Consider the following 27,324-nt stretch of genomic DNA (forward strand, 5'->3'; position numbering starts at 1 on the left):
TGTAAATGCATGCGATTGTCTGCATATATATGAAGTTCTTATTCGTAGGATGCGATCAGCCTCCTATGATCTCACAAAGGAACACAATATATGGAGTTTGAGCACCATGGGAAAGCCTAGAGGAAAATTAAACACTGGTAAAGCCAATTTCTGGAATGTCAATTCATTTTAAGAACTGCCCCCACCACTTAATCAACTCTTAAAACAAGCTGTGATGTCACACATTGGACCATTCTTATGTTAGCACTGACCAGAGATTATTAAGAAGTACCATATGATTTACATTTTCAAAATGTAAAAACAAACAAAGGCAGTGCTTCCTTATAGATATTTTATTCAAATGTTATGTTGACAAATGACACACAATAAAATCTAGAAAGCTACAAGAGAAACATAATTCAAAGAAATAACCTCAGAAAATAAATCCTCTCTAAGGTCTCTCTATGTAAATGCATAATGAGTTAGTTCCTTATGAACTGCTTACACAAAGCAAAGCATATATTTTATGTTCATTTGGTAAACAGCAGTGGCTGCAGAATAAGCAAGATACTCTTGTGTTAACTGTGATGGAATAAACCCGTACACTGAGTCACAGGTGCTAACACGACCCAGTCACTGTACAGCATTAAACGTGATTCACTTTTCAAAAGGCTACAAGCTGAAGCAATTGCAAGGAAATGGCTAAACTGAAATGATTAAACATTCTAATGTTCTGTCACAGGGGTTCTCAAACTGGGGGTTGGGACCCCTCAGGGTGTCGTGAGTTTATTACATGGGGGGGTTGCGAGCTGTCAATCTCCACCCCAAACCTCACTTTGCCTCCAGCATTTATAATGGTATTAAATATATAAACAAGTGTTTTTAATGTATAAGGGGGGTCGCACTCAGAGGCTTGCTGTGTGAAAGGGGTCACCAGTATAAAAGTTTGAGAGCTACTGTTCTATCAGCTCATGCAAGAGTAACCCACCAACTGAGAAAACACGCTGTGTTAGCAAAGCAGTCACTCTGTTGCACCCATTCTGGCTGCATCCTCTTCCCCTCCCCAAATTGTGGAGTTTTAATGTGGGTGATGTTTCCTGTCAACTGGTTTCTGTTGCTTAGCAGTTGATGGCCTGGTTCAAGACACTCATGGCTTCCAGAGACTGGTTGGCTGCCCAGGCCAGGATACTGGCAGCTAATAGGGACTGGCTGATGTGAGTGCTCTTTTCTGTTCCTCATCTTCTACACATAGGCTGAAAACTGGAGTATAGTTCTCATCTGATGAAATCTCTAAGCAAGAGGGAATGTTCTGGTGAGAAAAATGGGAGCTGAAGTTAATTTCTTTTCAGGAGGTTGCCAGTTTAACATTTGCACTTTAGACTCATTTTGGGATTTAATGAACATGGCAGGAACTCACTGTAAATGCAATCAGCATGCTTCAAATCTCATTCAGAACCAGGGTGACTTCAAAGGAGTTCCATGCCATGCTTAATGGTCACAGGGACTCATCATTAGAACAGGTTGGGAGTTTTCCAACTAAACAATTTTTCATCAGAACATGCAGGTTCATCGAAACCAAAATGTCTTGCAGAAATATATCTATTATGGTGAAGCTTTGGCCAGGAAGGTTTCTCAAGGCCGGAATGGCATTTAAAGAGAGAAAGACAGAGGGAGGATGCCCTTCCCAGAATAGCCAATAGCTTGGTGGTTTGGGCATTCACCTGGGAAATAGCGGACTGAGGTCCAAGTCCCTACTCTGTCTAATTCAGAGTGGGGACTTGAACCTCGGTCTCCCACATGTGTGCTCTAGTCCAGTGCATCTCAAAGTTGGGCCTCCACTTGCTCAGGGAAAGCCCCTGGCAGTCCGGGCCAGTTTGTTTACCTGCTGCATCTGCAGATTCGGTCGATCGTGGCTCCCACTGGCCGCGGTTCGCTGCTCCAGGCCAATGGGGGCTGCAGGAAGGGTGGACAGCACATCCCTCGGCCCGCGCCGCTTCCTGCAGCCCCTATTGGCTTGGAACGGCAAACCGCAACCAGTAGGAGCTGCGATCGCCCGAACATGCAGACATGGCTGGTAAACAAACCGGCCCGGACCGCCATGGGCTCTCTCTGAACAAGCGGCGGCCCGACTTTGAGAAGCACTGCCCTAGTCACCAGGCTGTTGTCTTTCTGCAGTCGATGAGCTTGTTTACTTTCACTTCCCTGATAGTGGTTACAAAAAAATTCAAAAGGTCTCGGGTTTGTTCCAATGCAGAATGAAAGGAAATCTTGAAATTTTCCACAGAACAGAAATTCCAGTCTTTGACCAGCTCTACTCATCATGCACTGATTGTGGATTACAGATCAGCCGCTGACACTTGTGATTTGGAAATAGAGGAGATTTTAGGGGAGTTCAATGAAACATTCTGTGGTCCCGTTCCTGGGAGGGAATATATAAACCCCATCCAGACGTTGACAAGGAAAGGGGTTAACCAGCTCTGGTTTGGGGATGGGAGGCCTGACAAGAGTTTTGCTAGTGTAGATGGGCCCTGAGAGAAGGATGTGCTGTGTAGAGTTGAAAGTCAAGTCTGCCAGGGAGGGTCAGGAAGAAAGGTCTCTAGGTCAAGGACAGGATCTAAGAGAAGAACTGGGCGGGGGGTCCCTCTCTGGAACTTGCCTACCCATGCTCTAGACCAGGGACGGCCAACCTGTGGCTCCGGAGCCGCATGTGGCTCTTCAGAGGTTAATATGCGGCTCCTTACCTAGGCACTGACTCCGGGGCTGGAGCTATAGATGCTAACTTTCCAATGTGCGGGGGGGTGCTCACTGCTCAACCCCCTGCTCTGTCCCAAGCCCTGCCCCCACTCCACCCCTTCCCCCAAGCCTGCCATGCCCACGCTCCTCTCCCCTCCCACCATAGCCTCATGCGCACATGAAACAGCTGATTGCGGTGGGAGGGGGGAGTAGGCGCTGATTGGTGGGGGCAGGCGGGAGGCACTGGGGGCTGGGGAGCTGATGGGGGGCTGCTGACGTGTTACTGTGGCTCTTTGGCAATGTACATTCATAAATTCTGGCTCCTTCTCAGGCTCAGGTTGGCCACCCCTGCTCTAGACCTTTGCTTTATACTTTGGCTGAGGAAAACCCTGTTGTGTTTGTCCTTTAAAAGGACAGGACACTTTTTACATTTATACTGCTTTGAAATAAAGCAAACCCCAGAGGTGTTTAAATGCCACAAAAGATGTGAAGAACCTTTTCCTGTCCTTTTAGCATCTCCATGAGCTCATCTGGGAATCACCATGTGTTATAGCTCAGCTGCATTTCAAAGGAGATCAAGGAAATGTTCAGTTCAGACACTGGGTTCTGCATGCGACTGTGGATCATTTCTGGATGCACTTTCCCCCTCCCTAAAGTTCCACTGACCTGAAGGATGGACTGGAGTTCGAGAGAATATAGCATTATCCATGGAGAAAAGTGCCTGGGCCAATAATCATCTTCATCTTCATACTTGTCCTCATCGTCAACAAATGTTGTCCAACAGTAGTTATAATCTGGGGAAATGGAACTATTCACTTATGAGCTGAAGGAGACATCAGTGGACTCAGAGATCAGTCAGGCTCAAGGGAGCAAGGCCATGCATTGGGCTTCTGCCATGGAGACACATCACCCTTAGGAAGAACCAGCTGACGGAAGCCAAGCAGTTGGAACTCATGCTCTCCTGGCCTTTTCCATCTTTCTGCCCAGGGAAGGCCTCATTAAACCGGCCTTGCAATATTTCCCTCACTTATTCACCTCGGACAGGTCATTTATGTATCGACGGGAGAGTAAAATATCATCTGTTTCTTCATAATTAGCAGCAACAGCACAGCATCAGTGCATGAGTCCATTTTACACTGGGGCTGGATTAAAAGACAGCTTCAAAGACATGCCCCTACATTTAAATAATGATATGTTCTCAGGTGAAATTGGCAATGTGGAGCTGTGCCAGACTGACTGCACCCTGAAGGAGGCTGGTGTTCTTTGTTTATTCTCTGAATGGAACATTAGAGACAGTGGCAGCCAAAGCAGCTTCACCCATGCACATGGGCTCAGCCATGTGCACTGCCTGAGTTCTGAGTTCCCACTTCTAGCAGTAAAAGGGGTTTTCACTCTTCATGGCTCATTCATTCCTCAGCCTCTGTGCTGAGACAAGGGGATCAGTAAGTGTCAGCAGGGATAGAGGTTTTAGTGATCGTCACCTGCCCTGCTAGGAATTTGCCTGCAACCACCAGCTCATTTTGCATAAGCCACAAAATGGCTGTCAGATAGTGTCTTTCAGTCACAGACCAAAAGAGGCAAAGCTCTGCATCCCATTGCACAATCCTCCCAAGACCTGTTGACCTAGAAGTGAGAGGTTCCATAATTCATATACAACTTCAGCTGGTCACTGACCAGGGATGAATTGGAACCAGTGACCTAGGGGCAAAATGCCCCCAGTCCCATCCCTAAGCCCCTCTGAACCATCCAGACCCTCTAACTCTATGAGTCATTACCTGGGAGATCCATGACTTGGATGGACACTCCAATATTCTCCAGGTTCCACAGACCCTCACGATTGGTTTCCTCTTTGTGCCAGTAGAGCCGTGCTACATAAATGACTAGATTCAAATTAGGCATTTTCTCTAGAAAATCCATGATCTCCTGGCAGCAGTACCCACAGGGACTCCAGGATATGTAACAGGTGATGGAGCAGTGGACAAAAGGATTAGATCTTAGCTTTCTATAGACATCTTTCAGGAAGTACGTTTCAGCATGCTCACCGCCAGCACTACAGATCCATCTTTGCCAGGTCCTTCTGCGATGGTTCCACTTGATTTCATAGAGAAGGTAAGTCACACTTGGAAGGACACTTGGGTCATAATTCTCCACAAAATCCTCCTGGCTTATCTTCCACCTGAAACATGAGAGAGATCCCAAGGAGTCACTGATTGCAGCTTTATCGCTAAGAGCTTGCCAGGCACAGCAAGTTAAAAATGAGAGAGATGGGAAGGAAGCACAGATAAATGGAAAGGGAACTCACGGAAGGATAGAGGGAGACTCAGAGATAGTGATGGAAGAAAAGAGAGAGAGGCAGGGAAGGAGAGTTAAATCTGGTGTCACACTGATGAGAGGGGAGTCAGATCTGAATCTTCCCAGCTCCCACTTTCTCTGTAAATCTTGTGGAGGATGTGGGTATGGAGCTTTCATTCTCACCCCTGTGTGATGCCTCTGGATACATGATCTGTGGGAAAGAGAATAGAGTCACCCGCTGTACAGAGAGAAACATAGGGGAAGACAGAAAAAGGGAGGCCTCCCAATGCATCCTCCCTGGGACCATGTGGTCTACAACTGTTCATTCTCAATGGACAGTTTCTAATCAGTCCTCCTGTGGAAAGCAATTCCCTGCTCATGTGCAGTATCCTGAGGATAGTGGAGGTGGATAAGCGATCATTCTGGCTCTCAATATGGCCATTTATGTAATCATGAGTAGGGAAGGGAGATTGCCCATTACTTACTATGGAACAGTGAAAAATCATCATTATTAATAAATAATGAAATAACAACATTAATAATAATGTCTAGCACATGGCCCAAACTTAATTAAAATCAATGGGACTCAGACACTCAAAATGTCATTTATAACTGTAAGATCCCACTGATTCTTTCCTTTCTTCTTTTTTCAAACTTTTATTTTATTTTAAAATGTGGGTGCTGCCAGTAATACATTTGAAAATAAAATTATTAATAGTGTTTTCAAAATGGAGATTTCTCAGGTGACATGCTCAAGCTGGTTCTGTTTTGGAACAGAATAACCATCCCTTGTTATTTGTATTGAGAATCTCAGAAGACAAAACAGGATTGACATGCCATGGGAACACTGAGAGCAAACTGCAAGGGGCACTTCTCATTTTGCCCTCAGCACCAGGAGTTAGTGGTAACAAAGAGTCTGTATCTTTAAAATTCCTTCATCAGCACTTTCTTCTCTGCCATTTTCATGATTCTACCATTTTCAACTCAATCTGGGAGCCCACACACAGGCATGCAGGGATAGTCAAAACATGTCCAGACATGCACAGACACATACTCAGCTAGGTCCTGATCCAAAGCCCATTGACATCAGTGAAAAGAGTCCCCTTGACTTCAATGGGCTCTGGAGCAGGCCCAGAAAGAACACATGCTCTTACCTATAAAGAAACTTGCACCAGTGTAACGATTTAATTACACTGGTGCAAGTTTTCTAATATAGATACGCCCAGACAGACAGACACACAGATATAGACACACACACAAATCTGAGCTGTTTGAAGGAAGATGGCTCCAATGGGATGTACTAATTTAAAAAAATATATATTTTCTATAACTTTGTACGTGTACCTCTTGTACTTTGTAACCTAGAGTGCCTCAGCTCTGCTGTATTCTCTCACCTTTTGTTTTTGTAAGAAGCACTCTTTTGGGATTTAAGCAAGAAAATCATTTTATTGTCAGTTACTTTATCTTTATTAAAAGTTAGTAACTAAAAGTACAGTTTGGGCATAAGTAAACTCACAGAGACAAACAGAATGGAGGGATCTACTATATATTATATACATAGATTCACAACAGCCATACAGATGCACTTACGTCTCTATGCCCAGAAAATCATATAGGCTTTAACACATATAAATGCACACTTATACTGTATGGATATACACACACAAGCATATATGTATACACACACACACACACTGCATCCTTACCTCTGTTCCAGCCAGTGGCCATGGCTTTCACTACAGCCTCCCAGGCTGTGTCCTGTTTTACTGGTGTGTGTTTCTCCCTTTCAGCTTCTATTCCTGATAAGAGAAACATTAGATTAGAGAACCCAGCATGCTGACCAACATTTTCCCATTAATTTCAGAGAGCATCCTGCCCCAGCTCTATTCCTTCCCTGCCCTATACCTGCCTTCACCAAACACTGCCTGAGCTCTGTGCCTGTGCATCCACCCAACCCTGCAGCCCTTCAAATCTACTCCCTGTCCTGCCATTGGCCACTGGGCCCAGCCAACCCCACCCCAGCTGCACTCCCATTGGCAGAAGCAGAAGCAAAAGTAGAGCAGATGTAAACTGCATTACTTCGGTAAACCTCCTTCCCTCCCTGCTTTCCTCCCTGGGTTAGCCGGCAGCTGGCAACACTTGCCTGTATGCCCGGGCACCTGATGCTCTTGACAGTAAAGAAGTATCCCAGTGGTGATGTTGGATAGGAGGGAATCCTCTATCTACCCCTCCGCTGCAGTCTTTTTACTTGTAAAGGAAACTAAAATTTGCAGTGCCTCCTCCTAGCTGGGCCCTGTACACACAATGACATTCCTTGGGAGCCTCCAGGAAGAAACCTGAGCTAATCTGTGCATTGGGTCTAACTCAAAAATACCAATTATAAACAATAGACACTTGGATTAGAGTTAACACAGCTTTACTTAACACTTTAAGGAAACATGCTATAACAGACTGCGATTAAATGTCACAACTAATTTAAATCAGCAGGGGGCAGTTCGATAAATCAATTAACAAATAGTTTACAGCAGTAAATGAAATGTATCTAACTTGCATTTACACTGACACCATTTACCCCAGCCCGGATGTCTGGATTTCAGAGTTGTAAATGCTGGCGTGGGTGCACTTGAAGATCATGATGCTGAGGACAGCCCTCTGCTGCTCCACTAAATCTGACCAGCCAAGGCAACAAGAGGCAGAGTAATTCTAATTTGGCATCATTCCAAGCTGCACAACTCTGAAGACTGGAGTTGTTTTAACCAGACGTCAGCAACTCTGGTTAGATGACAACACCACTCCACCTCTTCTCAGGACAACCCCTTGAAGTCTCTTTGCTATCCCCCTCCCCTTGCAAGCACCTTCCCAAATGAGGGTGGTGGTTACTCACATGGCCTGTGATGTTATTGATATAATGTGTAACTTTATAGATCACTGTTGCAACCACTGTTATATATTTGCAGCAAATATTGTATAAAGGTTGTCGTGTAAGGGGTCTATGGAGAGGTTATGGTTTGCTGGTTATGATTATGGTGTCTTTATGTGTATATCATTTTTGTTGCTGAAGTTATGAATATTGGCTCTATACTGTCTGTATTTCAAACTTGTGCTATGCTTCTGGGTGACACCCCAGACAAGTTGGTGTCAGCTCTCCCTAGCCTGCTTGATGGCCCATTAAGGACCATCAGCTATACAATTAACCCCTTGAGAGAAGGCAGACACACCTTGTGACTCAACAAGGTATGCAGGGACATGCCTATGGACAGAACTCTGAGGTTTTTCCATGCCATGTGATGGACAGCTTGTCTTTGGGACAAAGAAAGCAGAAACCATATGGCAAGTGACTATATAAAAAGCTGCTGCAGCTCCTCCATCTTGTCTTCAATCCTGCTTCTTACCTCTGGAGGGGCTTTGCTATAAACGGAAGCTCTACACCAGTGGTCCCCAACCTTTTTGGCTGGCGGGCGCCAGCCGAAGGACCACAGTGGCGGCGGAGCACCCGCCGAAATGACGCGGCGGCGACGCCTCTCGATGACGCCACTTGCCGTCAACAAGCGACGTCATCGAGAGGCGTCCCTGCTGAAATTCGGGAGCGACGCCTCTCGATTACATCACTTGTCGGCGACAAGCAGCGTCATCGAGAGGCATCCCCGCCGTGGCATTTCGGCGGGTGCTCTCCTGGGGGCCAGGACGCAGGTGCATTAAGATGCCCTCGCGGGCGCCACCACATTGGGAACCACTGCTCTACACAAAGGACTGATGACCCATCCCAGCTGGGGATGTACTCCAGAGACTTGATTTGAACCTGCAGCTTATTCCATCATTGCTACAAGCCTGAACCAAGAACTTTGCCATTACTGTACTGTGGCAAACCCAGGACAAATGGCTACAAAGGAGCAGGGGTGTGGGGGGGCGTAGTAATTAGTGCCAGGGGTTAAAAGGCCTCTCCCAATCCACTGAGGAGAGAAAACCATGGGGAAATAAGGTTCAGCTGGAAAAGGAGTTACCAGGGAACTAATTAGGTTCAGCTGGCACCAACTACTTGACACCTTTTTAAATCCTCCCTGGTGTGGAAGTGGGGGGTGGTGAGACTGAGAGAAGCAGGGAAGCACAAAGGACTGACTGAGGGAAGGAATAGCCAGACCCTGTGCTACCTAGAAGGATTTGCTTTGCCCAAGCTTGTGTCTCCAAGGCAAAAAGGACTGAGCCTGCTGAGGGGAAGAAGGTACTTTGCCACACGTGGTGTTAGGAGTGGGATGGTATAGTGAGTGAGGCTCTGTGGCAAGCCATCTCAGGGCAAGTTAAATCACACAAAAACAATAAATATGATGGACGTAGTCAAGGGGTTGATACAGGCCACTGCGGCCTAACAAGAGGCTACCAGAGTACAAATGGTGGTCCAGCAAGAGTCAGTACGTGTCCAACAGGAGACAAACCAATTGCTGATGAACCAGGCAGCCCAAGATCGAGCCACCCTGAATGAAGTAATGAACAAGTTGAAAGCCCTGACCACGCTGATGCACGGGCCCCAGGGGACCCGGCCGTTGCGGGCAAGCAACCATTTACAGAAGATGACAATGGACGATGAAATAGAGGCATATCTCCTTGCATTCAAGAGGACGGCACGGCGGGAGGCCTGGCCCTAAGACCAGTGGGCAGGCATCCTGGCTCCATTCCTGTGTGGAGAGGCCCAGAAGGCCTATTTCGACATGACCACAGAAGCAGCTATGGATTACCCCCAGCTGATGGCAGAAATCCTGGTGAGGTCAGGCATGACGCCGGCCATAAGGGCCCAGCGCTTCCACAAGAGGAACTACCGGGACGACAAAGCGCCAAGGTCCCAGCTATTTGACTTGATCCACCTCGCCCGGAAGTGGTTCCATCCCGAGACCCATGGGCCGGAGAAGGTAGTGGAAATCCTGGTGTTGGACAGGTACATGAGGGGGTTGCCGCCAGACATATGAGGGTGGATCCGCCAAAATGATCCCTCCTCTTATGAACTAGTTGCCCTCATAGAGAGACACTTAGCAGCCCAAGAATTTTCTTGGACCACTGGGGAAGGAAGGCGCCAGAATCGGAGAACAGTCTCTGCGCCGAGGCCCCGGTTTGTCCTAGCACCAGGCCGGACAATGGAGGGGAACAAGGAGGCGGAAGAGCAGCCGGAGGTCCCAGAGAGACTTGAGGACTGAGGGAGAAAGACTCGGGGGATAAACCCAGCAGCCCAAAAAATAGGACGCTGCCCCGAGCGAGGTACCGATGTTATGCCTGTGAATTGGGACATATTGCTGCCCAATGCCCGAATCTAGGAGAACCTATGCAATGTGAACTGGGAAATATAGGGGGATCATGTCATCTAATAAGTCTAGTCGGGGTTGTGATGGTCCCTCGTAGATACACTAGGCCCGTTAAGATGAATGGTATAGAAACCACAGCGTTAGTAGACTCGGGAAGTGCAATCACGTTAGTCTCGGGAAAGCTGGTTGGGCTGGACCAACTATCCCAGGCCAAATGCTCAGGAATATCCTGTGTGCATGGGGATGTCAACTATTATCCAACCATCCCCATAAAAATAGAAGTTCTCAGAAACCCCACTAAGTTAACGGTGGGAGTAATTCTGAAACTCCCCTACCCTGTCCTTATCGGACGAGACTTCCTGGGGTTTGATAGCCTGCTCCCCGGGGAGGAGGTAGAAGAAAATAATGACCCGGGGACCCAGGGGGTGGCCCAGACAGTTAACCCCCCCTCCAGCCTTCCATGAATTTAGCCAGAATTTGTTCTCCCCGCCGGGGAAGTCCAGGAAGACTCGGAGGGAATGGAGGGTAGATAAAAGAAGGGGGATGAGGATCCTGACCCAGTGCCAGAAGTCTATGCTTGTAGGGGAAAGAAGGGGCTTAGCTGACAGCGGGACTGGGTCGGCCATCAACAACCCTATCACTGGACCTGGTTCCCCAGGGGCTTTCCCCGAGGGGGAAACGGAGGTAGACCCGCCCGAGTTTGGAAAAATGGGGACCGCACTCGGGAATTTTGGTCAGGATCAGGCCAATGATCCCATATACAACAATATTCATAAAGAAGTAGTCGAGGTAAATGGGGTCCCCATGGAGGGAGAGTTAAGGGCCCAGGGCCGTATTATATGATTAAGAACGATCTGCTACACAGAGTAGTCCGGGTCCAAGAGCAAGTCATAGAACAACTCTTGGTCCCACAGAAGCATCAGAGGGCCGTAATGGATCTGGCCCACAGCCATCTGTTCGGGGGCCATCTAGGGGTAGATAAGACCCTTGATCAGATTCTACAGAGGTTTTTCTGGCCTGGCATTTATGCGGCCGTCCGGCGATATTGTACCTCCTGTCCGGAATGCCAGATACATGGGCCCTGACCACACTTAAGGGCCCCTCTGGTACCTCTACCAATTATCGAGATCCCATTTGAGCGAACAGCTATGGACATAGTAGGGCCACTGGAGAAGTCAGCCCGGGGCCATCAGTACATTCTAGTGGTATTAGATTATGCCACCTGATGCCCCGAGGCTGTACCCCTACAGAATACCATGTCCAAGACCATAGCCAAAGAATTAGTCCAGATTTTTTCCAGAGTAGGAATACCTAAGGAGATCCTGATGGACTAAGGGACCCCCTTTGTGTCTAAGCTAATAAAGGACCTATGTACAATGCTCCACATATGGACCCTTAGAACATCGGTCTACCATCCCCAGACCGATGGCCTTGTCGAACGTTTTAATAGGACATTGAAAAACATGTTACGGAAAGTGATTAGTTGTGACGGGAAAGACTGGGACGCCCTGCTGCCTTACATGCTGTTTGCCGTAATGGAGGTTCCTCAGGCTTCCACTGGATTCTCCCCCTTCAAGCTGTTATATGGTCGCCACCCCAGGGGCATACTGGACCTGGCTAAAGAAGACTGGGAAGAATAGCCGAACCCTGGGCAAACATTGAACATGTCTTGCAGATGAAAGACAGAATAGCCTGAGTCGCCCCCCTTGTGCGCGAACACATGGCGAAGGCCCCAAGGGGCACAACGGACATACTACAATCGCCAAGCAGCAACCTGGAAGTTCCAGGTGGGGGACCGGGTGATGGTGCTCATACCCACGGCGGACTGCAAGTTCCTGGGCAGGTGGCAGGGGCCATACGAGGTAATAGAAGCTATAAGAGAAGTCGACTATAAGGTCCGGCAGCCAGGTTGCCGGAAGCTGGAGCAGATCTACCATATAAATCTGCTGAAACCTTGGCAGGATAGAGAAGCTCCAGTGGTTGCGCTGGGGGCACCATCCCCTAAAAGCAGCCAGCCTGACCTGGTGGGAATATCCCTAGAGTTGACTCCGGAACAACGATCAGAAGTGATCAGCCTGATCACACACCACCAGGACGTGTTCTCGGAAAAGCCAGGCAGGACTACTGAGGTTCACCATCACATCCTCAAAGAGCCTGGAGTGAAGGTGAACATCAAGCCATACTGGATCCCGGAGGCCAAGAGAGAAGAGATTAGGAAAGAGGTCAGGAAGATGCTGACCTTAGGAGTCATCGAAGAATCTCATAGCCAATGGTCCAGTCCCGTGGTTTTAGTGCCTAAGCTGGATGGCAGTATGAGGTTCTGCAATGACTTCTGCAAGCTGAATAAGGTGTCCCAATTTGATGCGTACCCTATACCCAGAATAGATGAGCTGATTGACAGGTTGGGAAAAGCATGGTTTATGTCTACCCTTGACATTACCAAGGGCTATTGGCAGATCCCCCTGGCCAAGGCCGACAAGGAGAAGACAGCCTTTGCAACTCCAGAAGGACTATATCAGTACACTGTTCTCCCCTTTGGGTTGCATGGGGCTCCCGCTACTTTCCAACGGCTAATGGACAAAGTGTTGCGACCCCATGGAAAGTATGCGGCAGCCTATCTTGATGATGTCATCATATATAGCCCCGACTGGTAGACGCACGTGGAGAAGGTGGAAGCGGTCCTGGACACCCTGAGGAAGGCAGGACTGACTGCAAATCCCTCCAAACCAGCATAGTTACACCTTCACTACAGGCTCCACGTAAGCCAGCTCTGGGCACAACAACAGTGCGTCTCTGCCTGGGCTCCAAGGAAGCCCACAACAGCTTCTGAGGCTCCTTGCTTCATCAAAGCCCGAGCAGGCTCTCAGCAGCAGCTTCTGGCTTTCTTATGGCAGCTTGTGGCTTGGACAGAGCTCCACCAAGCAATCTCAGCTCTTCTCCAAAATGGAGCCCATCGCACGCTCTCTTTGCATTCCCTGAAAGTGAAAGCTCTCTCCCCGCCACCCCAAGGCACCATGGCAGGGTGTCGTCTCCTAGGCTGGACTACAGCATTCAAGATCTTCCCAAATGGATCACTTCCAATTAAGTTCAGAGGCCTCAGAGAGAGAGAGAGACTGATGTACATGTGTGAGCGGGGGAATGCTCCCGCAGTGAGAAACTTTCCTGGCTTATACACTACCCTGGTAAAATGGACTAGCAAAGGATTTGAGTCCTTGCTCCACCTGCGCTTACCCAGAGGCCTGCCTGACTTCAAGGACTCCCCTTACACTCTCTGGTGTGGCAGACTCCTCATAACCCCAACAAGGCTGTGCCCGGTATTCCTGGGAGGCTTGACCCCATCTTGTCATGGTCACTTAGGACAGGGTTGAGGGTGTCCTCACTCCAGGGTAATTTCTTCACACCAGACGCTTCCCTGACCCACTGATCATTACATATAGTTCAAAGCATGGGCAGCGAGTGAACCCCTGCCTTGGAGAGGCTAGCCCACCAGCCCCACCCCTTCCACCCAAGGCCCCCCTCTCCCACACACCAGAACCCAGAAAAAACACATACACCCATAAAAGGAGAAACCCTGAGGGGCCCCCATGACCGAAAGAGCCCCAGCCCGCCCGCCCACATCGGGCCAAGCCACCACCACCAGCTCTCCCCAACCCACAGCCCTCCCCTCGCCCCCGAGCACCAGGCCAAGCCGCCAGCCTCCCTGAGTGTCAGGCCAGCCCCAGCACCGGGCCGAGCCGCCAACCCCCTCCCCTTCCCCCCGCCAGAGTTGGGCCCGGCCAAGCGCCAGCTCCTCCAGCCCCTGAAGGCCCCCCCTGCCTCCAATCACAGTGCCTGGCCGAGCCTCCTCAGTGCACCGGCTGCTGGCTCTCCACGTCCCTCCTCACTCCCCCGTCCCAAGGAGGAGGGACATGGCGAGCAGCAGGGACCTCGGGGGTGGGGGTGGAGTGGAGGAAGTGGCGTGGATCTTGGGAAAGGGCCGGTGGCACCGCGGCCAAGGTGTCCGCAAGTGAGTCAACTGCAGCGCCAGGGAAGGTGCCGCCCATGGCTCAAAGCAAATACAATTTATTAAACAGCAATTGTCAAATAAAAAGGTAAAAATGGGAAGGGGTAAAGGAAAACACGTCACCCCGTTCTGTGGCACAGGGACACCACAACCAGCGTCTCTGGAAAGGTCACAGTCTGTTCCTCACACCTCCCAGACTTCCTTCCCAGGCCCTGGCTGCCTGCAGTGATACCGCGGGTCAGACACCTGCTCTGGTGGTGGCCACATGCCCCCAAGCTGTAGGGAACAGGACCCTTCTCCTCAGTGTCATCCTCCCCCGGTCAGAGTCACAATCTCCCTCCAAGTCCAGCCTGCAAGGCCTCCTGTCTGGCGCTGGCTCCCTGCGCTGGGCTCTCTGCCCAGGGCCCCCCTCGCTCTCCCCAGCCGCTCACCGCACCCGGCTCCGGTGTCACTTGGGGCACAGCAAGCGGCTGCTCCCCAGCTCTGGGCCTGCAGCTCCCCCCGTCACCACTCAGCTCGGCGTGGCTGGGCTGCTCCCGCGCCTGCTCCCCAGATGCTGCTGCTGCTGCTGCCGGGTTCCAGCCCAGCTCTGCCTTCAGGCCACTGCTTCTCCCGCCCTCCAGTGCTGGCTGCTGCTCCCAGCTCACACCGAGGATAGAGCCCTGGGCTCCTGAGCCCCTCGTTGGCCTCCCTGCCCTGTCAATCAGGCTGCTCTGGAGCACTGGCCTCTCTCCATTGGCCTGGGGACTGTCAGTCTCAGGAACTTGATTTCTTATTGGCCCTTCCCCTTTGTTTTGGGACTGGGAGAGGGCCAATCAAAACACCCCACTGAGTTTCAGTAAGCAGCCAACAGTCCCCTTACATTCCCACTTGCTAAAATTCTGCCAGAGCCAGAGTGTTCACACCAGCACATACAAGTCCCATATTAGGGCTGGCAAGCGATTAATAAAATTAGTTGTGATTAATTACACAGTTAAACAATAACAGAATACCATTTATTTAAACATTTTGGATGTTTTTTACATTTTCAAATATATTGATTTCAATTACAACACAGAATACAAAGTGTTCAGTTCTTACTTGATATTTATTTTTGATTACAAGTATTTTCACTGTAAATAAACAAAATAAATAGTAATTTTCAATTCACCAAATACAAATACTGTAGTGCAATCTCTTTATCCTGCAAGTTGAACATAGGCTTTGGCTACACTTGCACTTCAAAGCGCTGCCGCGGCAGCGCTTTGAAGCGCTAAGTGTAGTCAAAGCGCCAGCGCTGGGAGAGAGCTCTCCCAGCGCTGTCCGTACTCCACCTCCCTGTCGGGAATAATGTACAGCGCTGGGAGCTGGGGCTTTGACCACACTGGCGCTTTTCACACCCTGCTGCAGCGCTGCAAATTTGCAAGTGTAGCCAAGGCCTTAGAAATGTAGAATTATTTAAAAACAACAACAACAAAACCTGCATTCAAAAATAAAACAATGTAAAATTTTAGAGCCTGCTACTCTATTCAGGCCTACTTATTATTCAGTCACTCACTCAGGCAAACAAGTTTCTTTACATTTGCAGAAGATAATGCTGCCCTCTTCTTGTTTACAATGTTACCTGAAAGTGCTGATGATGTGTTCTGCTCAGTAACAATCCAAAACAGTGCAGACCAATGCATGATCATTTTCATCATCTGAGTCAGATCCCACCAGCAGAGGGTTGATTTTCTTTTTTGGTGGTTCGGGTTTTGTAGTTTCCGCATTGGAGTTGTTGCTCTTTTAAGACTTCTCAGATTTTGGGAGGTACTTCAGATTCTTAAACCTTGGGTCGGTTAAAAATCTCACATTGGTACCTTCTTTGCATTTTGTGAAATCTACAGTGAAAGTGTTCTTAAAATGAACATGTGCTGGGTAATCATCCGAGACTGCTATAATATGAAATATATGGCAAAATGCAGGTAAAACGGAGCAGGGAACATACAATTCTCCCCCAAGGAGTTCAGTCCCAAATTTAATTAACGCATTATTTTTTAATGAGTGTCATCAGCATGGAAGCATGTCCTCTGGAATGGGGGCCGAAGCATGAAGGGCCATACAATTGTTTAGCATATCTGGCACATAAATACCTTGCAATGCCAGCTACAAAAGTGCCGTGCGACCGCTTGTTCTCACTTTCTGGTGACATTGTAAATAAGAAGAGGGCAGCATTATCTCCTGTAAATGTAAACAAACTTATTTGTCTTAGCGATTGGCTGAACAAGAAGTAGGACTGAGTGAAGTTTTACATTGTTTTGTTTTTGAGTGCAGTTATATAACATAAGAAAAATCTACATTTGTAAGTTGCACTCTAACAACAAAGAGATTACACTGCAGTACTTGTATGAGGTGAATTGACAAATATTATTTCTTTTGTTTATCATTTTTACAGTGCAAATATTTGTAATAAAAATAATATACACTTTGATTTCAATTACAACACAGAATATAATGTAGATGAAAATGTAGAAAATCATCCAAAAGATTTAATAAATTACAATAGGTATTCTATTGTTTAAAAGTGTAATTAAAACTACGATTAATCACAATTAATTTTTTAATCAATTAATTTTTTGAGTTAATTGCATGAGTTAACTGCAATTAATCGACAGCCCTAGTCATGACCAGAAAGAAATTCAGGTATCATTACTATTTAATACATGTTATTTCCCACTTACAGAAACAGCTATAAAATAGCATTATAATTAAATGTGAAACAGTATGGAAATCTCACTTATGGGCACACTGAATATTAATTCATGTTCACTGCTAAATTTAGCACTAGAAAATTAACTCTTAAAAATTAAACATCACTTGGTTAGTAAAAGCCACTGCAAATGCTTTTCAATTTAGTTGACTCCCAAGGGAGTGATTCTCTCTCATACATACACACATACCCACACAGAAACACCATTGTTGTCTGTCTTTGCCCTAGAAGTCATGAATTCCTCTCACTATCTTGCCCGACTTTGGGATGATTTTATTAAATGTTATTCTTTCTGTTTCTATTCCTGGTCACTAAAACTTCAGGGATCAAAGGGAACTGCCTCATTTCTGCCCAGTGTGTCATCAGGAATGTAAGGGAGGTGAAATGAGAAATATATCCGAGTTCTATATAGGAACTCCTGAGGAGGTAAACAAGACACACAGAGGACACTGGTTATGAGCGAAAAAAACTGTGGAGCCTTGATGTTCTCTAGTTAGGGATGGGGGAATCTCCCAAAATTCTCATGGGTGTGTGTAATTGAGTGAGAGACAGAGATATTGTAGGGTTTGAAAAGAGAGGGAGGAGGGATAAAGGAGACAGAGAGGGGAGAGAGACACTGACAGACATTATAGAGGGGGGAAATTTCACTTGAAACTTGTAGTTTGTTATTTCAGCCATAGCTTCCGTGGCAAATCCATTTCAAAACACTGGGCCCTAGAGCACCTGTAGCTGCAAGAGTTGCTCTCAGTCTCCTGCTCTTTTCTCCACATCACCTTCTGCTGGGAGAGGCCAGGAATGGAATAACTGGGAACTTCCTAACCCCAGCATCAGTCTGCTGGGAGATGCTAGGGTTACAATAGCTGGGGAGATTCTCTGCAACAATTTGCTATCCTTGTACACTGCCATATCTTCTTTATGTAAATGCATGCTAATATCTGCATATATATGAAGTTCTTAGTCGTAGGATGCGATCAGCCTTCTATGATCTCACAAAGGAACACAATGTATGGAGTTTGAGCACCATGGGAAAGCCTAGAGGAAAATTAAACACTGGTAAAGCCAATTTCTGGAATGTCAATTCATTTTAAGAACTGCCCCCACCACTTAATCAACTCTTAGAACAAGAGTTGATGCATCATGCATCTGACGAAGTGGGTATTCACCCACAAAAGTTTATGCTCCAATACATCTGTTAGTCTTAAAGGTGCCACAGGACTCTCTGTTGCTTCTTAGAACAATCTGTGATGTCATACATTGGACCATTCTTATGTTATCACTGACCAGAGATTATTAAGTACCATTTGATTTACATTTTGAAAATGTAAAAACAAACAAAGGCAGTGCTTCCTTATAGATATTTTATTCAAATGTTATGTTGACAAATGACAAAAAGTAAAATCCAGAAATCTACAAGAAAAACATAATTCAAAGAAATAACCTCAGAAAATAAATCCTCTCTAAGGTCTCTCTATGTAAATGCCTAATGAGTTAGTTCCTTATAAACTGCTTACACAAAGCAAAGCATATAGTTTTATGTTCATTTGGTGAAACAGCATTGTCTGCAGAATAAGCCAGGGCCACCCGCGGGTGCGGGGGGGGAGGAGGTGGAAATGGGGCAATTTGCCCCAGGCCCCGTAGGGGCCCCCATGAGAATATAGTATTCTATAATATTGCAACTTTTTTTTTATGGAAGGGGCCCCCAAAATTGCTTTGCCCCAGGCCCCCTGAATCCTCTGGGCAGCCCTGGAATAAGCAAGATACTCTTGTGTTAACTGTGATGGAATAAACCTGTAGAAAGTTGCTACCATGACCCAGTCACTTTTAACACAATTCACTTTTCAAAAAGCTACAAGCTGAAGCAATTGCATCTGGCTGCATCCTCTTCCCCTCCCCCAGTTCTGGAGTTTTAATGTAGGTGATGTTTCCTGTCAACTGGTTTCAGTTGCTTAGCAGTTGATGGCCTGTTTCAAGACACTCATGGCTTCCAGAGACTGATTGGCTGCCCAGGACAGGATACTGGTGGCTAATAGGGATTGGCTGATGCGAGTGCTCTTTTCTGTTTCTCACCTACACGTAGGCTGAAAGCTGGAGCCTGGTTCTTAAATGATGAAATCTTTAAGCAAGAGGGAATGTTCTGCTGAGAAAAATGGGAGCTGAAGTTAATTTCTTTTTGGGAGGTTGGCAGCTTAACTCACTGTAAATGCAATCAGTATGCTTCAAATCTCATTCAGAACCAGGGTGTTCCATGGCTCACTGGAGTTCCATGCCATGCTTAATGGTCACAGGGACTCATCATTAGTACTGGTTTGGAGTTTTCCAACTAAACAATTTTTCATCAGAACATGCAGGTTCATCAAAACCAAAATGTCTTGCAGAAATATATCTATTATGGTGAAGCTTTTGCCAGGAAGGTTTCTCAAGGCCGGAATGGCATTTAAAGAGAGAAGGAGGATGCTCTTCCCAGAATAGCCAATAGCTTGGTGGTTTGGGCATTCACCTGGGAAATAGCAGACTGAGGTCCAAGTCCCTACTCTGTCTAATTCAGAGTGGGGACTTGAACCTAGGTCTTCCACATGTGTGCTCTAGTCAGCAGGCTGTTATCTTTTTGCAGTCGATGAGCTTGTTTACTTTCACCTCCTGGGAGTGGTTATAAAAAAAATTCAAAAGGTCTCGGGTTTGTTCCAATGCAGAATGAAAGGAAATCTTGGAATTTTCCACAGAACAGAAATTCCATTCTTTGACCAGCTCTACTCATCATGCACTGATTGTGGATTACAGATCAGCCGCTGACACTTGTGATTTGGAAATAGAGGAGATTTTAGGGGAGTTCAATGAAACATTCTATGGTCCCGTTCCTGGGAGGGAATATATAAACCCCATCCAGACGTTGGCAAGGAAAGGGGTTAACCAGCTCTGGTTGGGGGATGGGAGGCCTGACAAGAGTTTTGCTAGTGTAGATGGGCCCTGAGAGAAGGAAGAGTTGGAAGTCGAGTCTGCAAGGGAGGGTCAGGAAGAAAGGTCTCTAGGTCAAGGATGGTATCTTAGAGAAGAACTGGGGGGGGTTCTCTCTCTGGAACTTTTTACATTTATACTGCTTTGAAATAAAGCAAACCCCTGAGGTGTTTAAATGCCACAAAGGATGTGAAGAACCTTTTCCTGTCCTTTTAGCATCCCCATGAGCTCATCTGGGAATCACCATGTGTTATAGCTCAGCTGCAGGAAAAACTCTCACAGAACCAGGGAGATTTCAAAGGAGATCAAGGAAATGTCCAGTTCAGACACTGGGTTCTGCATGCGACTGTGGATCGTTTCTGGATGCACTTTCCCCCTCCCTAAAGTTCCACTGACCTGAAGGATGGACTGGAGTTCGAGAGAATATAGCATTATCCATGGAGCAAAGTGCCTGGGCCAATAATCTTCATACTTGTCCTCACCGTCGACAAATGTTCTCCAACAGTAGCTATAAACTGGGGAAATGAAGCAAATCAGTCATGTGCTGAAGGAGGTATCAGTGGACTCAGTATACACAAAAGTCAGTCAATCTCAAGGGAGCAAGACTAATTTGAGCCATGCAGAATACTTCTGCTAGGCAGGACCACCTGAGGACACTACAGCACTTGGGCCTCATGTTCTGCTGGCCTTTTCCATCTTTCTGTCCAGGGAAGGTCTCATTAAATCAGCCTTGCAAAATTTCACTCACTTATTCACCTGGGACAGGTCATTTATGTATTGTGGGGAGAGTAAAATATCATCTATTTGTTCACGATTAGTAGCAGCAGCACACTATCAGTGGGTGAGCTGATTTTACTCTGGGGGTAGATTAGAAAAAAGCTGCAAAGACATCCTGTAGCGGGGCGGTTACCCCGCTCCGGCCCGCTAGGGGTTAAAACAGCCCTGGGAAAGAGCTGCTCCTGGAAGCCAATAAACCTAATTGAGGAAGCAGCCACAGCTGGGGCTATGCCTCAATCAGACTACAGCTGGCCTATAAAAGGCTGTGAGCCAGAGGCTGAGAAAGTCTCTCTAGCGGTGGAGAGAGAAGGACTTGGCTGCCTGGGAGCCGAGCAGGGTACCTGAGGCTGAGCAGGGCTGGGGAAAGGCAAAGGAGTGGGGGAGCTCAAGCCTGGCAATTCCCCAGGCTGCAGGCCTTGGTGAAGGCCCAAAGCAGGTACTGGGGTTGCATAGGGGCTGCCCAGGGGTAGGCAAAAGTAGCACGTCCAAGCCCCCTTGCCAATGAGTGGTTCACAGACTGCAGCCCACCCATGTGTGGGGGCTAGATGGTGACTGGCAGTAGCCACTGAGACAAGGTGGGGATAGATGGGGGGTCCCCTGAGAGGGGAGACTCAGACTGTGGGGCTACTGCCGAGAGCAGAACCCCAAGGTAAGGGGCACTGGGGTCTGGGAGGGACACAGGGGACAGTGGCAGGCGAGACACCAGCCTGCAGAGGATGGTCTGGACCTGCAGAGCTAATTCCCAGGAGACCAGCAGGAGGCGCCGTGCCAGTGAGTCGTTGCCCCACTATGATGTGGTGGAGAATGCAGGCATGTGCGGCCCACCCCAAATACAAGGGGACTGTGAGGTCTAGGCACGGCCCAGGGCAGTCCAGGGAGGCCTGGCCCTGAGAAGGACCGAGGAAACCGGGGCCCAGGGCAGCAAAGGGGCGGCGAGCCTGCTTTGGCTGCCATGAATGGGGCCACATGAAGAACTGCCCCCTCGGAGGAGGGCGGACTCAGGTGGAGGGGCCTGTGGACCCAAAGGGGTCAAGGAGCAATGGGGTAGAGGCTGCAGAGATGGCAGTAGACCTGCCTGAGAGCCACCCATGGGGGATGGCAGACAAAGAGACTGGGACAGAGTGGTCCCAGCAAGAGGCTGGGACCGAGGCTATTGTGGAGCAGGTCGCAGTAGGCACCCAGACCCTGAAGGAAGAGGGCCCGGGGGAGTCTGGCCTGTGTGTGCGGCTGGAGGTTGCAGAGCAGACCCATCATGAGGCCAAAGCGAGAGCCCCGGACCTCACTAAAGAGTATGCGACCGTCCTAGACAAGGAGACCCACCTGCGGAAGCATCTGGAGGAGTCAGAAAGGAAATGAGTGGCTCTGGAGGCGCATGGGTGACTGGTCCAGACCAGGAGACCCCCACCCCACTCTGAGGAGTGGGGATCTTGAGGGGGGCTGTGTGTAGCAGGGCAGTTACCCTGCTCCAGCCCCAAAGGGGTTAAAACAGCCCTGAGGCAAGTGGAACATCGGCCAGCAGAGGGCGCTCTGGAGCTAGAGAGCTAATTCCCAGGATGACCAGCAGGAGGCACTGTGCCAGTGAGTCGTTGCCTTGCTACACATCCCAATACAATACTATGTTCTCAGATGAAATTGAAAGATGGCAGATGGACTGCGCCGGGAAGGAGGCTGGTGTTCTCAGTTTATTCCCTGAATAGAGACAGCGGCAGTGCCACACCAGCTTCACCCATGCACACGGCTCAGCAGTGTGCCTCAGCTCTCAGTTCCCGCCTCTAGCAGTAAAAAGGGGCCTTGACTCTTAATTGCCTCAGCCTCTCTGCTGAGACAAGGGGATCAGCCTCTCTGCTGAGACAAGGGGATCAGCAACTGCCAGCAGGGAGCGAGATTTTAGTGATTTTTATCTGTACTGCTAGGAGCTGGACTGCAAACCCCAGCACGTTTCAAATATGTCAAAAAATGGCTGTCAGCTATTGGCTTTTGGTCACTGGCACTCAGGGGAAGGTTTGAAACCAGAGACCTAAAGGGGAAAAGCTCTGAATCCCATTGCACTACCCCCCAAGTCTTGGGACCAGACTGGAGCCACTGACGTAGAAGTGAAAAGATTCCATAATCCATTCTACAACTTCCATGGAGCCATCCATGGCCTCTGACCAGGGCTGAATTGGAACCAGAGACCTAGAAGAAAAATGCTCCATGTCCCATCTCTATCCCATGTATTCCCCCTAACTCCATGAGTCATTACCTGGGAGGTCCATGACTCGGATGGACACTCCGATGTTCATCAGGCTCCGTAGACCCTGACGATTGATTTCCCTTTTGTGCCAGTAGATCCGTGCTACATAAATAACTAGATTCACATTAGGCTGGGCCTTCAGGAAATCTCTGATTTGCTTGCAGCAGTCCCCACAGGGACTCCAGGACATGTACCAGGTGATGGAGCAGTGGTCAGAAGGATCAGATCTTTGCTTCTGAAAGACATCTTCCAGGAAGTAGATTTCAGCATGCTCCGTTTGAGTGCTATGGCAACAGCTCTGCAAGGGCCTTTCGCTATTGCTCCACTTGATTTCATAGAGCATGTATTGCACCCTTCGAAGGACACTTGGGTCATAACTGTCTATAAATGTCTCCTGGGATATCTTCCCCCTGAAACATGAGAGAGATTCTAAAGCAGTGGTCCCCAACCTTTTCCATGGGGTGGGCACTGGATGACTAGCCGCCGAGGACCGTGGCCGCCGGACAAGGAGCTGCCAAAATGCCCCCGTGAAACAGCAACGTCAAGAGGAATCGCCACCGAACTGCTGCTGTGAAGCAGCGTCATCAAGAGGCTAGTGCTTCTTCTTGTTGCCACTTCTCAACGGCATTTTGGCGGCTGCTTGTCCAGCGGCCAGAAGGCAGATGAATAAGGATGCCCTGGCGGGCACCATGGCACCCATGGGCACCGCGTTGGGGACCCCAGTTCTAAAGAGTAACTGACTGCAGCTTTATTGCTAAGAGCTTGCCAGTCACAAAAAGTTAAAAATGAGAGAGATGGGAAGGAGGCACAGATAAATGGAAAGGGAACTCACGGAAGGATAGACAGAGGTTCAGATTTAGTGATGGGAGAAAAGAAAGAGATGAGGAAGATGGAGGGTTAAATCTAATATCACACTGATGAGAGGGGAGTGAGAACTGAACCTTTCCTAGCTCCCACTTTCTCTGTAAATCTTGTGAAGGATATGGGTATGGAGCTTTCATTCTCACCCCTGTGTGATGCCTCTGGATTCATGATCTGTGGGAAAAAGAATAGAGTCACCTGGTGCACAGAGAGAAACATAAGGGAAGACAGAAAGGGAGGCCTCCCAATGCATCCTCCCTGGGACCATGTGGCCTACAACTGTTCATTCTCAATGGACAGTTTCTAATCAGTACTGCTGAGGAAAGCAACTCCCTGCTAATGGATAAGGGATCATCCTGGCCCCCAATATGACCACTAATTTAATCATGAGTGAAGGAGGGAGATTGCCCATTACTTACTATGGAACAGTGAAAATCATCATTATTAATAATAAAACAACAACATTAATAATAATATCTAGGACATGGTCCAAAGTTCATTGAAATCAACAGGACTCAGGCCCTCAAATTGTCATTTATAACTGTAAGAACCCACTGATGCCCAAATATCGGTTCTTTCCTTTCTTCTTTTTTTAAACTTTTATTTTATTTTAAAATGTGGATGCTGCCAGTAATACATTTGAAAATAAAATTAATAATAGTGTTTTAAAGATGGAGATTTCTCAGGTGACATGCTCAAGCTGGTTCTGTTTTGGAACAGAATAACCATCCCTTGTTATTTGTATTGAGAATCTCAGAAGACAAAACAGGATTGACATGCCATGGGAACACTGAGAGCAAACTGCAAGGGACACTTCTCATTTCCCCCTCAGCACCAGGAGTTAGTGGTAACAAAGAGTCTGTATCTTTAAAATTCCTTCATCAGCACTTTCTTCTCTGCCATTTTCATGATTCTACCATTGTCAACTCAATCTGGGAGCCCACACACAGGCATGCAGGGATAGTCAAAACATGTCCAGACATGCACAGACACATATTCAGCTAGGGCCTGATCCAAAGCCCATTGACAGCAGTGAAAAGAGTCCCCTTGACTTCAATGGGCTCTGGAGCAGGCCCAGAATGAACACATGCTCTTACCTATAAAGAAACTTGCACCAGTGTAACGATTTAATTACACTGGTGCAAGTTTTCGAATATAGATAAGCCCTGACAGACAGACAGACACACAGATATAGACACACACAAAAATCTGAGCTGTTTGAGGAAAGATGTACTAATTTTTATATATATAAATCTTTTTTATAGCTTTGTACATGTACCTCTTGTACTTTGTAACCTAGAGTGCCTCAGCTCTGCTGTATTCTCTCACCTTTTGTTTTTGTAAGAAGCACTCTTTTGGGATTTAAGCAAGAAAATCATTTTATTGTCAGTTACTTTATCTTTATTAAAAAGTTAGTAACTAAAAATACAGTTTGGGTATAAATAAACTCACAGAGACAAACAGACATAGATTCACAATAGCCATACAGATGCACATACATCTATATGCCCATAAAGTCATATAGGCTTTAACACATATAAATGCACACTTATACTGTATGGATATACACACACAAGCATATATGTATATATTTAAACACACACACTACATCTTTACCTCTGTTCCGGACAGTGGCCATGGCTTTCACTACAGCCTTCTAGGCTGTGTCCTGTTTTACTGGTGTGTGTTTCTCCCTTTCAGCTTCTATTCCTGATAAGAGAAACATTAGATTAGAGAACCCAGCCCCTGCCTGCACCCAGCCCCGCACTCCCTGCCCTACCTGCAGCCAGCCCCTCCCCGCACCAGCCCCGCACCTCCTGCCCTGTCTCCAGACAACCCCTGCCACACGCCCCTGCCTGAAGCCAGCAAGTCCCGCACTCCTCTGTCTCCAGGCCTGCCAACACTTGCTGCACCCCCCTGCGGCCCTGCTTGAAGCCAGCCAGCCCACCCCACATCCCCCTGTCTCCAGCCAGCCCCACACCCCTTGCCCTGCTTGCAGCCAGACCCTAACTCCAGTCAGCCCCTGCCCTGCCTCCAGCCAGCCCCATGTCCACTGGTGCCCTGCAGTTCCCAGGGCAGTAACCCTGCACACCTGCTTCAATGAGAGGGGCAGGGAACAGCTAGGACCCACACATGTGCACACCCTAGGGTGACCAGACTGCAAGTGTGAAAAATTGGAACAGGGGTGGGGGGTAGTAGGATCCTATATAAGAAAAAGACCCCCAAATCGGGACTGTCCCTATAAAATCTGGACATCTGGTCACCCTAGCACACCCCCAGGGCGTGGTGGGGACCCACACATGTGAAACAGAGCTCATTTCTAGTTCAGGCCCATCTTTTTAAAAAAGAACTTTAGGTAGGGTTAACGTACATCCGTATTTTCCCGGACATGTCCAGCTTTTTGGTTCTTAAATCGCCATCCGGGAGGAATTTTTAAAAATACGGACGTATGGTAACCCTATTGGTACAAAAAATACATATTGTGGCACATCCCTTAAAGCAGAATTTTTTACAAGGAACCAGTTGCTAAGAAATGAAAGGCTTTTTTTTACATGGTTTTTTTTTTTAAGTCATCCCTGCCGGGGCCCCGCTGAAAATGTTCGAATTGGGCCCCGCACTTCCTAAAGCCGGCCCTGCACCCAGATATAGACACACACAAAAATCTGAGCTGTTTGAGGAAAGATGTACTAATTTTTATATATATAAATCTTTTTTATAGCTTTGTACATGTATCTCTTGTACTTTGTAACCTAGAGTGCCTCAGCTCTGCTGTATTCTCTCACCTTTTGTCTTTGTAAGAAGCACTCTTTTGGGATTTAAGCAAGAAAATCATTTTATTGTCAGTTACTTTATCTTTATTAAAAAGTTAGTAACTAAAAATACAGTTTGGGTATAAATAAACTCACAGAGACAAACAGACATAGATTCACAATAGCCATACAGATGCACATACATCTATATGCCCATAAAGTCATATAGGCTTTAACACATATAAATGCACACTTATACTGTATGGATATACACACACAAGCATATATGTATATATTTAAACACACACACTACATCTTTACCTCTGTTCCGGACAGTGGCCATGGCTTTCACTACAGCCTCCCAGGCTGTGTCCTGTTTTACTGGTGTGTGTTTCTCCCTTTCAGCTTCTATTCCTGATAAGAGAAACATTAGATTAGAGAACCCAGCATGCTGACCAACATTTTCCCGTTAATTTCAGAGAGCATCCTGCCCCAGCTCTATTCCTCCCCTGCCCTATACCTGCCTTCACCAAACACTGCCTGAGCTCTGTGCCTGTGCATCCACCCAACCCTGCAGCCCTTCAAATCTACTCCCTGTCCTGCCATTGGCCACTGGGCCCAGCCAACCCCACCCCAGCTGCACTCCCATTGGCAGAAGCAGAAGCAAAAGTAGAGCAGATGTAAACTGCATTACTTCGGTAAACCTCCTTCACTCCTTCTCTCTGCCC

At 47.7% G+C, this 27,324-nt stretch overlaps 2 protein-coding genes across 3 annotated transcripts in view; both read right to left on the reverse strand.

Annotated features, from left to right (window-relative positions):
* Window positions 1-14,857, reverse strand: part of LOC120407049 (C->U-editing enzyme APOBEC-1-like) — a 32,741-nt gene extending 17,884 nt beyond the window's left edge. Inside the window, exon 1 of one of the 2 annotated variants that reach the window (XM_039542389.1) lies at window positions 14,727-14,857. The gene's annotated coding sequence lies outside the window, so the exon portion shown is untranslated. Of the gene's footprint in view, window positions 1-14,418; window positions 14,707-14,726 lie in introns of those variants that run through there. The other variant, XM_039542394.1, reaches the window with a different exon arrangement.
* Window positions 318-27,324, reverse strand: LOC120372265. Its single transcript, XM_039489269.1, has 12 exons — window positions 27,121-27,324; window positions 26,918-27,010; window positions 23,993-24,020; window positions 22,995-23,395; window positions 20,372-20,490; window positions 19,048-19,160; window positions 14,732-14,937; window positions 6,711-6,803; window positions 5,188-5,215; window positions 4,488-4,888; window positions 3,379-3,506; window positions 318-1,288 (listed from the first exon to the last, which is right to left on the reverse strand). The coding sequence occupies exons 1-12, from the start codon at window positions 27,200-27,202 to the stop codon at window positions 1,175-1,177; spliced, it is 1,806 nt and encodes a 601-aa protein (XP_039345203.1). The 5' UTR covers window positions 27,203-27,324; the 3' UTR covers window positions 318-1,174.

Source organism: Mauremys reevesii, linkage group 1, assembly GCF_016161935.1.
Source record: "Mauremys reevesii isolate NIE-2019 linkage group 1, ASM1616193v1, whole genome shotgun sequence".
NCBI lineage: Eukaryota > Metazoa > Chordata > Testudines > Geoemydidae > Mauremys > Mauremys reevesii.

What these genes read in the sequence shown, in the direction of transcription:
- LOC120372265 (XM_039489269.1), bottom strand. Translation starts at nt 27,202, where the DNA reads ATGGCAGGACAGGGAGTAGATTTGAAGGGCTGCAGGGTTGGGTGGATG. An exon ending in TCCAGAGGCATCACACAGGG is followed by an intron (nt 23,396 to 23,992) that starts GTGAGAATGAAA and finishes CTCATGTTTCAG; the next exon opens with GGGGAAGATATCCCAGGAGA. An exon ending in GGCCACTGGCTGGAACAGAG is followed by an intron (nt 5,216 to 6,710) that starts GTAAGGATGCAG and finishes TCTTTCCCACAG; the next exon opens with ATCATGTATCCAGAGGCATC.